The 15,594-nt window shown below is 40.8% G+C and overlaps 1 protein-coding gene and 1 pseudogene across 1 annotated transcript; both read right to left on the bottom strand.

Moving 5' to 3' along the window:
• Window positions 1-2,394: 2,394 nt before the first annotated feature.
• On the bottom strand, window positions 2,395-5,284 carry LOC109454323 (methyl-CpG-binding domain protein 3-like 5). The gene is made up of 2 exons (XM_019744821.3): window positions 5,240-5,284; window positions 2,395-2,958 (listed from the first exon to the last, which is right to left on the bottom strand). Exons 1-2 carry the CDS (start codon window positions 5,282-5,284, stop codon window positions 2,395-2,397), a joined length of 609 nt encoding a protein of 202 aa, XP_019600380.3.
• Window positions 5,285-13,467: 8,183 nt separating this feature from the next.
• LOC109454338 (WASH complex subunit 3 pseudogene) lies at window positions 13,468-14,047 on the bottom strand (annotated as a pseudogene).
• Window positions 14,048-15,594: the final 1,547 nt, after the last annotated feature.

Raw genomic sequence — 15,594 nt, 5'->3', positions numbered from 1 at the left:
AAACAGCCCCAATGCCTGGGTGTACACTGCTTTACCCGGAGGTAAAACAAAGTTCGTGACTGTTGCAGACCAATGCCCCAGAGGAAGAGGGGGAATCCAGAGTTAGCATCTGGCATCACCAGATTTCAATTGTGATTAAAGTCAGGCAATTCTACTTGAATTGTTCTCAACCTGGATGTACACTGGAATCACCTGGAGAATTTTAAAAACTACTAATGGCTGTGTCCAGACGCAGAAATTCTTACCTACTGACATGGGGGCATCCTGGTGTACAGGAATTTCACAACTCCCCAGAATCTGAAGGACAGCCGAGGGTGTCCTCTAGCTGTTTTGGAGGCTGGAGGCTGTGATTCTGGATCTTTGTTTGCAGGAAACACACCAGGGGAGCTTTTAACAACTGTGAGGCCTGGGCACATTCTCACCAAGTGCATCACAATGGCTGTGGGAGGAGCCAGGACATCAGAATTTATTTTGTAAGAACTCAAAGATTTTTATTTTTTTTTTTAAAGATTTTATTGGGGAAGGGGAACAGGACTTTATTGGGGAACAGTGTGTATTTCCAGGCCTTTTTTCCAAGTCAAGTTGTTGTCCTTTCAGTCTTAGTTGTGGAGGGCGCAGCTCAGCTCCAGGTCCAGTTGCTGTTTTCTAGTTGCAGGGGGCACAGCCCACCATCCCTTGCGGGAGTCGAACCGGCAACCTTGTGGTTGAGAGGATGCATTCCAACCAACTGAGCCATCCAGGAGCTCAGCAGCAGCTCAACTCAAGGTGCCGTGTTCAATCTTAGTTGCAGGGCGAACACTTACAATTTTTAATGTAACTCATTGAAATCATGCTCTACATCTGGGAATCAGTCAGAAATTATTTAAATACATGAGATAGAAAACCCAATTAAAATTAACATAAGATAAAATAATGTAACAGATTACAGGAAGAGGGAAGAAAAGATTACTGAGAAGAAGTCCGCTCATGTTAGCAGGACTTGAGCACTAGATGTGTCCAGGCACAGACACATGCAGTATTCAAATGAGGGGGCAGGTCTTGTCGGGACCATCTCCACACCCACCCACTATGCTCTCCTCCCAGGTGGGTCAAACCCTGTCAGCTGCTCCTACACTGTGACTTCACACAGCCCTATTCCCCAGATAAAGCCCCAGATCTCACAGGTAAGAGCCCTGTGTATACCCAGCTCTACCTCCTGTTCCATAAAGGGACCTGTGCCTGGATCCTGTAGGACCAGAGAGGGCCATGTGACACTTCCTGTCCCAGGACTGAGATGTGGGGTTATGCAGATTAGCTCACATTCAAGAGTTAGAACCCCCTAGTCCTGGGGTGGAGTCAGCCCCACATCAAAGTTGTGGGCTCTGGGAGGGAGCCATCATGTTAAGTCCAGAGACCTTTATCAGGAGGTACACGTCACAGCTGTACACCTCAGAGCACTCTACACTTGTGTTTCTCAGTTTGACCCTCTGAAATCAGCCTTCCTTCCACCTCTGCTAGAACTGCTCTATCAAAAATTCAAAGAAGTCCAGAAAATGCCCCATCATTCCAAACTCACACCACTCCTTTTCCATCTTGACCTAGTGAAAGAATCCCCTACTCATGTCTGTGACTTGACACTTTTTTCCACCAAATATTGTTCATCACATGTTGACTGAATAATTACGATGTGCCAACGCTGTAAGCAGGTGGGCAAGTTCCCTCCACTCGGGACTATGAGCCATAAGCCTGCTGCCAAGTTTCTCTCCGTGTAGAATGTTCCTAAACAACATTTCCTTGTTAGGATTCTAAGGTTAACTCCATTAAAGACTCACCCAGGTAATTTTTAGGTAACAGATAAGGATGTAACAGGTGGCATAAGTGCTAATTAAATTGTAAGAAAATGTCTCGTTTGAGTTAGCATTTGGCCCAAAAAAATAATAATAAAATTTATGTTAGAATGAAATGTAAAAGCAAACTCAATAAAATTGGAATTTATGGAATCAAATTAATTTACCATTAAAAAAATAATTACCTAGAGTGTCATCTTTTCCTTGGGTGTAAATATTATAAGAAACTATTATGGCTAAGCACACTAAACCATTCCTCAGGCTGAGTTACCTCTGTAGAATTTACTATAACAGTGAATGAAAGTCACGGTAAAGAGAAAGGTGTAAAGACAAGATCTCCTTTCTTGTCACATGAAACCCAATCTCTCACCCACAAAACCATCTACTCTTCATATTTTTGTCTCTCAAAAGAGTTTAATAAAGTACAATTTTACTATAACACAGCATCACAGTCCAGAGCAAGAAACTGACGTTAAAGGAGGCAGGTAAAACCAAGCGCGCTCTCATGGTGAACCACTTCCCGAGGGCCACACCACTCAGCTTCTTCAGCACGATCTTCTGCTATTTTTCATCCAGTTTTCACATCATTCTGGCTCTCTGCTTCCTTTGCCAGCCTGTCTGCCCTCAAGGCCATGGCCAGCCTCTCTCTTGCTTTTTTCACTTTCCGGGTCTGTCTCCGGATGTCTCCAGGTGTTACCGGTTGTCTGCGGAGAAGCTGTGGGAGACAGAGACCCGCTCCTGGGATCATCTCTGCCCAGTCTAATGACTGTGCAGCGTTGGGCTCAGGGCTGGTGTGCAGAGACCCAGCACCGGCACTGCCCGGCGCAATTATTTTTTCGGTGTTTGTGATATGCAAAGGACTCATAAGTCCTTCCCTGCTGGGGGCCTGGAGTCCCTGCAGTCTCCTGTATGCACAGACTTGCTGGGGCTTCTCCAGGGTCTCCTCCTGGCGCCTGCGCCAGACCTCCTGGCCAGGATGGGAAGTTATCCTTGTGACCGGCCTGTGGAAAATACAGCTGGTCAGCCTCATAGGAAGTGCAGACTTTTCACCACGTCTCCGCTTGGTCTTTGATAAATAAACTTGTCTTTCCTTCTCTAAAGTCTGCGGCATCATATTTCTTTTGAGCTTCTCCTTTGAAAACAAAAGGAAATGTGAACTTGGCATAATGGGAGATGAAGCCTTTCAGTTCATTTGGATCTTCCACCCTCCTCTGTCCCCGGAGAAATGTGTCTCAGAGGGCACCGCGCATCAGTCATCTGGAGGGTTGTTAAAACTCAGTTCTCTGAACCTCAACCCAAGTAGGCCGGGGGTGGGGCCAAGAATTTGCATTTCTAAGTGTTCCCAGATGATGCTGTTAGCACAGGCACCACACATTGAGAGCCCGATCCTGGGACACCAAGCACATGAATCAAGGACAGAAAGCTCAAGGTCACTACCCAGTGTCAGTTCCAGACCGTTTCCCTCCACCATCCTCCTCTGAGGATGCTTCCCTCTTCCCATCCTTGTCAATCTCAACTCCCACATGCTGGTTCTCCTAACCCACCCTCCTTTGGGCACGGGGATCACAGGTTTCATTGTATCCCAAGTCTTCAGGTGTTGCTTCACCTCTTTTTTACTATGCTGCAGGACACACTAGTTTCCAGTCCTTTAGTGCCTCATCTCCAGTGAAGTCAGGTACCTTTCACCCCTAGATAGCCACTTCCACTTGCACACCCAAGTCCCATCTTTATTCAGATATTCTCTGGTTCATAAATAAATAATTCCATATTCCCATCACAGCTTCTTTTTTACACACATACCTCCACTGTAAATAACCATTTTAACTCCCCTCTCTTCCTTCTCTCCTCCTCTCCTCCCTATTAATCTTGTCTCCTCTGTTTGATTTAACACAACAATTGATGCTTCTTAGAAGTCAATCCTGCTCTCACATTTGTTCTACATCTACACCCTTTCCAGGCAACTCCATCCATTTCCCTGGCTTCAAATACCATTTTAATGAACTAGGATCAGCGCAATGTGACTTCAACCCTGAGACCTAAATATCCATCCGTCTGTCCACTCAACACATCAGTGATCATATTCGTGACTCAACTCACAGTGACCAGGTGCCATGTTGAACCAACCAGTTTCCCAAATAATTCATCACTATCTCAATGTCTCCTGAAGTCAATTGTTAGTGCTAACACCCTATCACCCCACACTCATATCAATGATCCATCTACCCACCCTCCCGAATCCATGTAAAGATCCTGAAATTTTTTAATTCTTGGGTATATTTCAGATTTCCTACAAAATACCATTTCCACAGAGTGACATTTCCCAATCCAGCAGTCAAAATTAATATTACGTTTTCTTTGTGTTTATTTTTCCATTTTTATTTGTATGTGCATTATTATCTATTTCTTTCACATTGTTTTTCTCACTAAATTGGATACTCCATGTCTAATGTGGATTTTAATGTTTAATATTGCCACATTCTCTTATTGCTCTGCCCTCAGATAGTGCTCAGGTTTCTTTATTGAAAGAAACTATTTGAATTCCAAAAACTGCTTTTAAACACTTCAAACAAATTCACTCAACCACAATCATACAATGACATAATCTCTTGAGTGTTATCACTGCCTAAGACTTCAAATCCTTTCCCTCTGTAATCCGTTATAAAACTAGTCGTAATGATCTATTGAAAATGTAAATCTAATCAGTGCGCCTTTCCTTTTAAATCCATCATGTCTTCAGAAGGTATTTTTTTTAAAGAGAAACCAAGATCTCACTATATTCCTGTTATGCTGCCATAATTATTACTACTACCCCTATTATATGCCAAGTTGTATGTAAAACCTGTGATTCCGAATGTAACTTAAAGCCAGTGCCCCTGTTTACTTTAATCTGGGTGAGAGGTAAGAGTTAATAGACCAATGAGTGTCCAATGTAGTGTTAGGTATAAGTAAGTGACGTGAGAAACAGTAAGGCCAACACAGAGACAGAGAAAGTGGGAGGGGTGGAGGAAGAGAGGTTAGGAAGGCTAAAGAGAAAGAAAACAACTACAATTATTGATGATGAAGAGATTAGGGAAGGACTAACTAATGACATATATTTGATTACAGAACTGAATTTAAAAAAAGCACATTGTGGGTAAAAAATTTTCCAGAGAACAATTTAAACAGTGCAGAGCCAAATACTATTTCCACTTTTTAGTGATAGTGTTGGTTAAAAAAAAAAAGAAAAAAAAAAAAACATCTGACCTATTATCCCAAGAAACCTTCATATACAACAAAAGTACAATATCCTGAACATTATTTAATAAGATACCTTCTTGTTTTAAGAGCTATTGTCTGCTAATTTAAAGAGGTAAGACAGAAGAAAAAAGTATAAAAAAGGACACTTTTGCAGTCAATATGGATTCTGTACTCACCAGGAAAGGCTGGTTTGTAATCCAGGTGGATGCACGTTCCCCCATGGCTGCAGCGTTCGTTATCCAGTTGACCCACTCCTGAGATGCACACAGTCTGTGGTTCCTGGAAAATGCAGTGGCTTCCTCCTCTGAGTCCCCTTTTATAGTGGAAGGGAGTGGATAATTCAATCAGCAGAGGAGACATCCTGTCTCATGTCAATGGGATTTGACAGATTCCTAAGTCTTTATACAGAAACACAAAAATACGAAGCTATTGACACTGTCTGACACTGTTGCAGATTTTAAAAAAAATTAATACATTTGTGGGTAGGGGTGATATTTGCAGTTTCTGTCAACATTTTAATGTTGTTTTTTTCTCCCACTATGGCTACATTCTATAAAAATGGGAATGGAAGTTTCTATGCACAAAAATGTCCACACAATTTATGTTTTAATAGGAAAAAAATTAGACTGTTTAAACATTTGTCAGTAAAATAATGTCCAAGATATTTATTAACAATTCTATAGAATATATCACTCAGCCATTAAAAATAAATTAATGTTTTGTACATTTGCATTTCATCTAATTAGCAGTAAATTTGAGATTATTTCAACAATCTTGCTCTTTCCTTTCCCTTTGACCTAGCTAGTATTAATGACTTTGATATTTCATTATTCCATTGTTCCCTCTATAAACTTGTTAGTTGCAATCATGTACAAATCTTTGCAAAACTATACTAATGATTACATCATGAGTCCTTTACTTAATGTAATCTAATAAAAATACTTCTATCACCTCCCCCAAATGCTAATATCTTAGAACACTTTCAATTTTATTTTTAACCTTCCTGACTTTTGCATGATTGCTGTTATGCATTCTATTTTATTTATTTATTTTTTTTTTTCAATTACAGCTGCACTGCCCTGTGTTGTATTGTGGACATACCGAGCCTGGGATCTATATACAAAGGACTCCTAGAAGGCAGTTTTAATCATTCCTTGTCCTTTGGGAGCAGGAGTATGGGAAGGGGGCCCTCCTTAAAGTGGTCCTGGGTAGATGTCTTGGCTGGAACCTCTCTGTGTCTTTAGCATGAAGATGTGACTAGACTGAGTTCTTTCCCACAGTAGGATGGGCCTACGGAAGAAGGAGGATGATTGTACCCCATGAATGAGGTGAGCCCATCAGATGCCCACTCCTTAAAGAGCAGATATTTCAGAGAGAAAGAGAAGAGACAGGGAAGGCAGCCAGAGCTGGTTGGCTGAGTCCACTCTCCTGATACCAGAGGGCTCCCTGGGTTCTTTCAGTGCCCCTGCTGCTGCTGCCCCTGCCTCTACTGCAGCCCAGATCCTGACCCTCCGGGCTATTGGGGACAACACCCATGGCTTCACCGGGGCACAGCGAAGGGGTTAGTTCAAACAGGACTTAAGCCCAGGGTCCTTAAATCCTACACAGCAGCCATTTCCATGGGGGAGGCCTGTAACCCAGATGGCACTGATTTGGGGCCCTCTATAGGAAGAAAATTATAAATACCAGGGTAGGAAGGACACCCACTCCTCCAAAGTTTACCCAGTGACCTAACATACAAATCAGGGATGGACACAAGAGAAAGAACAAGAGAAAAAAGGTATTGAAAAAGTTCCACAATTTGACCCAATGGGAAATAAAAAATATCCTAAAAGTATTTATATAACAAAAAATATACAAGGGTGCTCTTTGACTTTTCAGGCTCTAAAATATAAGTTTTGAATTAATGTTGCCAACTCCGAAACTTAGTAATTCACAAACTTTTGAGTAATTACTCGATGCTAGGTTAAATTACAGTTATACCTGGGATCTCAGTAAATTTAAGCAAGGTACCCAATGATCTTAGGGGACTTACAGAATATAATTTAGAGGACAAATTTTATACTTCACCTTAACCATCAGAAATCTTTGCCTTTTCTCACAGTCATAGCACCCATTGTCCTAAAATACCCCATACTGAGCAGGACAGCTCTGAACCCATAATTCGTGAATATAAATTAAGTCTTTACCACTTCCTAATTGGCTTTATGAAATGTGATTCCATGGTCCCTACCTCTTATTTAAATTATAACTAATATAGCCCAGTAAATTAAACAGGGCCTTCAAGGATTGAAAACTATTATAAGAAACCTTTTAGGAAGAAGTGATTATTCCCATTGCTTCTCCTTTGAACATCTGAATGTGGCCTGTTTTTAAACCTGGAAAGAATAAGTGACACGTCACACTGGATTACTACAACCTTGAGGCTGTGGTCACACCAAACATATTCCTACACCCAGTCCCCAACATTATGGAACTTACTGCGTCCATCCACTCAGCAATGGGTACACATTCTGCTCTCATAGATTTAGATAAGTCTGGTCTGCTCAGTGCCTATGTCAGCAGCCTCTCAGCTGCAGTTGGCTTCACCTCTGAAGGGACAGGACACACCTTTACCTGGTTCCCCTCAGGGAACCTCAGCACCATTACCACCGCCCACAGTCTCTGCAGACAGGGGCTGAGCTGCGTTTACCTTGCTCCAGGAGAACAGGTATGATGTGACATTTATGACATTCTCCATGTGGACATTTGTTTGACATTCAGGACATACATATATTGGAAAAAGGAGCTTGCAGAAATGCATGCCTCAGATATATTATGAGGCCCTAAGATCTTGGATACATTTTTAAAAAATTATTTAATAAACTGAAGGCCACTTCCTTCCTGAAACCATGAAGAAATAGCTAGAAATACCTCTCAGCACCCACAATATTGTCTGGATTCTTTTGTGTTTGGGAGGCAACATAGTCCTGGTTTACAAATTTTACTTGATTCCATTTATGCTGTTACTTGCACACCGCCCTACCTTGAATATTCACCCCTACGATAGAAGGTTATAGACTCTTTAATTGCCATACTACAGGCACACCTGTTAGTGACCTCAGAGACTCCTTCACTATAGAGGCTTCACTGACCACCTCCCAGAGTTACCCACAATGACTTTACATTGTGCTTCCTTACTTGGAAACTTCTGTAAAATTCCATGCGTACCCCAGTGTGGAAAATTTCTCTGAGCAGGGGGCTGTGAGCTGAGAGGGTGACAGCAGCAGATGGCAGAATCTCTGTCATAAGCACACTCCATCAGCCACAGCAACCAGAGCCATCGCATATTTTTATGAGACCTTCTTGCTTACTTTCACATAGTATTTAAAAATTTACTGAGTTTGGGGCCGGCCCGGTGGCTCAGGCAGTTAGAGCTCCACGCTCCTAACTCCAAAGGCTGCCGGTTCGATTCCCACATGGGCCAGTGGGCTCTCAACCACAAGGTTGCCGGTTGAACTCCTCGAGTCCCGCAAGGGATGGTGGGCTGTGCCCCCTGCAACTATAAAACGGCAACTGGACCTGGAGTTGAGCTGCACCCTCCACAACTAAGACTGAAAGGACAACAACTTGAAGCTGAACGTGATTGAAAGGACAACAACTTGACTTGGAAAAAAGGCCTGGAAGTACATACTGTTCCCCAATAAAGTCCTGTTCCCCTTCCCCAATAAAATCTTTAAAAAAAAAAAAATTTACTGAATTTGAATGGGGAAACAAATCGCTCAAGAACTTGTGCAAGTAACAGTCACTCCCTTGTCGTCTCCTCCCTACACCCCTTTTTTATAGACGCTTTGGCAGCCTCCTATTACACATCCCAGTATCTTCAAACCACCCATGGTGGACTAAATTACCCAAGGCTTTCTTGTACCAGAGACTATTTTACTAAGCTGGTGTTCACACACACAATCAGAGAAGTGCTGCTGGCAACTGATAAAATCTTTTTGGAAGTGGAGGCCCTTCCACGGCCTGAGATGCTGACCCTCCACAGCCAACTTCCCATTTTGTTTTGGATCATGAATGCAAGACCCCTCAGGTTTGGAACAAGAGGCTCCTCATTGAAAAGGTATGGGTGCTTGTAGGATAGAGCATAATTGTGCCCTCTGGCATGTTCAACTTACAGGAGGGAGTGTGTTCCCCTCACATTGATGCAATCTGTTCTAGAAGAGGTCACCTCCTTTCTAGACACTTTGGCCTCTTCAGGTCACTTGGGAGCACATGAATGACCAGGGAGTTCATACACTTTGTAGACCGTGTGCCATCCCCACACCTGATGGAGTCCATGGCACAGATGCTGCGTTCTGTCCCTAGGTCAAGCAGGCCATCCCTGATCAAAGACTGGACCCAAGCATCAGATTGATTAGTTATTCTGCATGTAATCATGCCAGGATTAGAGAATTCCCTGGCCAAGAATAGAACCCATGTGCACATTTTTACAGATCCTTTGGCCAGTGACAATGATCTAGCTGTGTGGTCCCACCCATAGCAACAACCTCTTGCCAAAGTTGCCCCTTTGGCTAAAAAATAACTTGCCTCACAATACCCAAGTACAAATCAAGGACAGTCCTTACTCTGCACATAATAACCTTAATCTGCAGAGGCTCATTTCATTGCTCAGGGAGATAAATTGAGTCAAATTTCTGACCACACACTCCACCTGAGATCTGATGATATTAGCCATGGCCCTGTGAGCCCTCACAATCTGTAATCATTTAGAGTCAGTAAAGGTTAGGCAAAATTTAAGGGACATTTCCTTCCTCTGCCATGAATAACTTAGTGACAGACGAGTGCACCTGATGTGAACTAACTGGTCACTAGTAATACAGTCAATGGACATGTGTTCCATAGCAAGAAACATGTTTCTACAGTAGATGGGAAACAGACATTTTAGGGCTCCTTATCCCCTCTGCTGGATACTTGCTATACTCTGAACATGGTAGATACTTACTTATATAGAGAAATTTACTCATCCTGTCATAATGAGCCTGCTGAAAACGTTATGCAGGGACTCACCAAGACAATATAGAAAATAATGCTATTACCAACTCAGTTTTGAAAATACAAAGCACTAGGCCCTTTAAAAGGGCATTTGATGGATGTTCTACTTCTTTTGACCCAGTCTACAGCTTTCATAAGATGTCTTCATGGATTATTCAAAACTTGTTTTCATGGATACTTCTTCCAACTGTTCAAGTCATTAGTTAGATTCAATCTCCAGTCTTTAGGGTCCATTACTTTGCTCTGATCATCAGGTTTACTGACTTCTTATAACTAGAGGCCTTTCTATACTGGACATTTCTGTCGGAATGGTCATTCTACAGTCTTTGGTGTATTGGAATAGTGCACCCAGCCACGACCCTTACATCCCACGCCTGGGTCTTCCTTGTAACATCACCTGTAGTGTGTATACCCTGTATGTCAATATTTCATTTTAGGCATTTTCTGTCATAACCCCTCCGCCCACCCAAAACAAATGTGGTTTTTCCTACCAATTGCGCTCATGCACTCATTGTCCTGGGAGTCACTAGTGCTGACCTGGGCACGTGATGTCATTCAACAAACATCATTAATTGCAATCAGGAAATGTCCAAAACACTCACATACATGTAGCACACTGCGAATGCTTCAAATGTTTTCCTTGAAGGAAAACCCTGCAGCCATGGGAGCTGATGACCACTTGGCTTTGGACTATTTATTAGCAGCCAGAGAGAGTCCTGTTCCCCTAAAGGAGCTGCTTGCTGCATGTGGGTAGGCTACACTGGCAAGGTACCACCAATAACACAACAAATGAGACAACAAATAAAAATAAACAGTAACATTACTAAAATATTTGAACAGAGTTACAAAATCATACTGACACTTCCCTGAATCTCTCCCATACCGTGGCATGACTAAATTTAAATACTTTTGTGAGGCTTTTTCATCTTAATTATAATACATTGCTTGTGCTTCTCACATAACTTTTTACTTAATGTTCAAATTTAAATTCATTTATGAGACGTGGCATCATTCACTCAACAAATCTAAAGGATGAATTTAATAAAGATACTGACCTCATTTTTGGTATTTAACTCATAATCAGCTTCATATATCTGCTCACCCTGCCTGGCCCACAATAGGTAACAAAGTTACAAAGGTTGACACATGTCTCTTTTTGTGTGTCAGCAGGTAAGAGGGTCAGACCTTGAAACCTAAACTTTTACCTCTACACGCCTGGAAGGGTGAACACATTCGCCTTTGCACGAGCCACCTGGACAAGCTTACCCTCTCCCTATTCTTCTTAGAAAGCACCTTTGATTAATAAACATTTGTTATTAATTTGATGAATGTGGTGACATCAATCTTGATATCAGATCCCTTTTTTTTGTGGGGGGGGGAATGTTAATCCTGCCCACAAAAGGGCTTTGACAAAACAGAAGGTAATCCATCAAAATGTCTTTTGGGTGACAAACAGGTGTTCAGGGTAGGGAATTTTTATAAGGTGAGGGCAAGAATCGAATGCAGAAATCCCAGTATGATAATGTTTTTAGGTGCATTGGTCAGGAAAGAAAATCTTTGAAACCACCCACATGGTCCCTAGCAGTAGAATCAATAAGTGAAGATGGTTTAGGTCACAAGGAAAAATACACAGCAACAGAAGTGAACGGATGGTTTCTGTTCCAATACGTAAACAGCTCTAAGTGATTATTCTCATCTTCACAACAAGAAAAATACTGAAAACCTGAAAAACTACAACTCTTCATAGATCATGAGATATTTGAGGTCACATGGCAAAGCAATGCCTACAGAACCAGAGACAGACAAATACATATAGGGAAATACCGCCGACCTGGAGGAGAAACGAGGGTAGCCAGAAACCTCTAGGAACACATAAACTGTTGATGACAAATTAGCTGGAGACACCATGTGGACTAGCTTGAACGTTTAAAGTTTTAGGGGGATCCAGTCTTGGGGTAACCCCCCCAAATTCATGAATTTTTCCTAGAGGAGCCCAAGTAGGTTCTCGCTGTGAAGACTAGAAAAGACTGCCTCATGCTCCATGTAGCAAACAAGAGGAAACATTTTGACATATACTCAAAGCACTCTGTTGTCTGTAACTTAGGCCATCCCTCAAAGAAAACCATTTTGCCAAAACCTTATCTGATTGTGGAGAGAGCAGTCAGACATCTCCCAGACTCTTCTGGCTTCCCTCTAACGAAAGAGGAGGAATCAATGCTAAGAACCTGTTCTGAAGTTGACAGTCCACGGGTTCTGTCCCGGAAAATGCGACAGGCTTCATCATGACATAAGAACATTTTTCCACTCAAATACCTTCCTACCGTGTTCTAGATGAGAAACACAAATATCACATCTCTAGGTGAGAAACACATGTTTCCAGGTGTTCTCCCCAAACAAGTGGAAAAAAGTACAAGAACACTAGAGGATATTAAAGCCTCTGACACCTGTAGCTAAAGCACACATCAATAGTAATCTAATGCCTATTCAAGATAACATATAATCTCATACTAAAGGCTTATTTAGCTCAAGTCTTACTGAGAAAATTTTACAAATATGTGGAAATTAAATGAAATACTCTTGGATAACCATGGGATCAAATAGGAAATCAAAGGGAATTTTAAAAATATCTTCAGACAATAAAAAAATTAAAGCACAAAATATAAAAACTTGTTGAAGCAACATAAGGAGTAGTAAAAGGGAAGTTTATACTATAAACATCTATATTAAGAAATAAAGATATCAAAATAACAACTTAAAGTTACACCTCAAGGAACTACAAAACGTCAAACAAAAACTTAAGGTAGCAAAAATTTTTGAAATAATAAAGAGTAGAGCACAAGTAAAGCAGAGTATAGAAAAACAATAGAAAAATATAAAAACTGTGTTGGTTTTTTGAAAAAACAAAATCAACAAACCCTTACCTGTCTAACTGAAAGGAAAACAGAAGACTCAAGTACATAAAATCAGAAATGAAAGAGAATGCATTACAACAAATATCTCAAAAAAAAAAAAAAAAGGACCAATAGGGAATATTACGAACGTTTATATTCAAACAAATTGGACAACCCAGAAGAAATGGTAACTTCTTAGAAACATACAACCTGCCAAGAAGAATCAAAAACTAGAAATCCTGAGCAGATCAACAAGAAATAGCAATCATAAATTCAAAGAATTAACACCAATCTTTCTTCTTTTTTAAAAATACATGCTTTATTTATTTATTTTTAACATAAAAGAAGCTTAGTAGTGGATACATTTGGCCATTTGATGTTTTTATGACTAAGAGTTCAAGTTCAAGTTCTCTTTCTGATAGAATGTAAATGTACACCTACACATGTATACAAGTATGTCATCGTTAACAAAATCAACTTTAGTCACTAAAAGATTTACTGTCTGAACTTTCTTCTGTGTTTTTTTCATCTTCGCCATCAGGCACTGGAGCATCTGGCCTCTCAAGAAGATCCAGGTCTAGTCCTTCCCATATCATTTTGTTTCTTATTTCCATTACTGGAACACCCGCTTGAGCCATTTTGAGATATCTGGCATATCTTGGATCCTTGGCTACAGTTAAGATATTTTCTGCTGCTACTTCACTTTCCTGTGGTCCAGTCTTGTAAATTTTTCTGCTGTGACTGAGCTGAAGTGGTTTCAGAACGTGATTCATTTGTGACATTAGTGACACCTCCAGGAGATAATTCAAATGTGACATCAACTAGGCCTGGGATAGATGATAACTTTGCATCTAAAATATTGAGACTTATTTCAATTTGTTGGATACAAAGAGAAAAGTCTGCCAGTTTTTCCTCACAAACTGTAGAAAAACAGCTGAGGAACTGTACCGTGAGCAACACAAACTGGTTTAGAAATGACACCATTCTTTTCTGTTGAATAGCTGGCACCTCGGTCAGGTCTATCCCTGACTCCTTGACAGGAAGCCCATCCTCATCCATCTCCTCAGCAGGCGGGGGACTCAGGGATCATCCCAATACCAATCGTTCTTAAACTACCCCCAAAACTGGAAGTAGAAAGAAATCTTCCAAACTTATTTTATGAGGCCAGCATCTCCCTGATACCAAAGCTGGACAAAGACACCACAAGGAGAGAAAACTCCAAGCCAATGTCTCTGTGTCAATTGCTCAGCAATAGTGTCCAGACAGTTAACCAAATATTCTACTATACGTTTCTGTGCAGGTTTTTTCCATGAGATTTCCATTTCAATGGGTGGGGTTTTTTAATGGGTATAGAGTTTCAGTTTGGGAAGAGGAAATAAGTTTTGGAAATTGCTTTCACAATGTCAGTGTACTTAACACTGAGCTATACACTTAAAAAGGTTGAAAATGTAAATTTTGTGGCAGGCTCATATTGCCATTATTAATAAAAACTATAAGGGAGTAAAACACAATCCACAGAATGGAGGAGAATTTTGCAATTCATACAAGGTCTGACGATTAAGTTTGCGAACTTGTTGCAACGATGTTGCTAAACTTTTTTGATATTAGAGGGATTATTCATTATGAATTTGTACCAATTGGACAAACAGTTAACCAACTTGACTATTTGGAAGTTCTGAACATGCCACATGAAAAAATTAGACGAAAACAACCTGAACTTTTTGCCAACAGTTCATGGCTCTTGCATCACGACAATGAGCTAGCTCACATGGCACTGTCTGTAAGGGAGTTTTTAGTCAGTAAACAAATAACTGTATTGGAACACCCTCCCTACTCACCTGATCTGGCCCCCAATGACTTCTTTCTTCACCCGAAGATGCAGGAAATACTGAAAGGAAGACATTTTGATGACATTCAGGACATCAACGATAATACGACACAGCTCTGATGGCCATTCAGAAAAAGAGTTCCAAAATTGCTTTGAAGGGTGGACTAGGCACTGGCATTGGTGCATAGCTTCCCAACGGGAGTACTTCAAAGGTGACCATAGTAATATTCAGCAATGAGGTATGTAACACTTTTTCTAGGATGAGTTCGCAAACTTAATTGTCTGACCTTCGTATATCTGATAGGAAACATGTAATGAATAGATCTAAAAGTCTCCTAAAACTAAAGTACTGAAAAATCAAATAAATCAACTTTAAAATAGCAAAAGATTGAATACACATAATCTTTAAATACGGACATTTTAAATGTTTATATTTAAATCTATAATTTTCCAAGAAAGATATGCAAATGACCAAGAGCACATGAAAAAGTGCTGGACATTATTAGTCATAAAGGAAATGCAAATCAAAACCCCAGTGAGACATGATTTCATAACCACCAAAATGGCTAAAATCAGTGAGATAAGAACAAGCGTTGTCAAGGACATACGGAGAAATTTGAACCCTCGTACATGGGTGGTGCAAATATAAAATGGTGGAGCCACTCTGGAAACCAGTCTAGGAGTTCTTCAAAAACTAAACCTAGAATTATCATACGATTCATCAATTCTTCTCATAGCTACGTGTGTAAACACATATTCGAACAGAAATTTGTACTAA

The sequence above is a fragment of the Rhinolophus sinicus genome, chromosome 15 (assembly GCF_057876585.1).
Source record: "Rhinolophus sinicus isolate RSI-liver-muscle chromosome 15, RSI-T2T, whole genome shotgun sequence".
NCBI classification, from domain to species: domain Eukaryota; kingdom Metazoa; phylum Chordata; class Mammalia; order Chiroptera; family Rhinolophidae; genus Rhinolophus; species Rhinolophus sinicus.
Note: the sequence above shows the minus strand (reverse complement) of the source record. Positions and strands in the feature narration are given on the sequence as shown.

Excerpts from the sequence above, each read along its gene's own strand:
- LOC109454323 (XM_019744821.3), bottom strand. The coding sequence starts at position 5,284 with ATGGGGGAACGTGCATCCACCTGGATTACAAACCAGCCTTTCCTG. Across the intron at positions 2,959-5,239 it reads TTACAAACCAGCCTTTCCTG|GAGAAGCTCAAAAGAAATAT; the intron begins GTGAGTACAGAA and ends TTGTTTTCAAAG.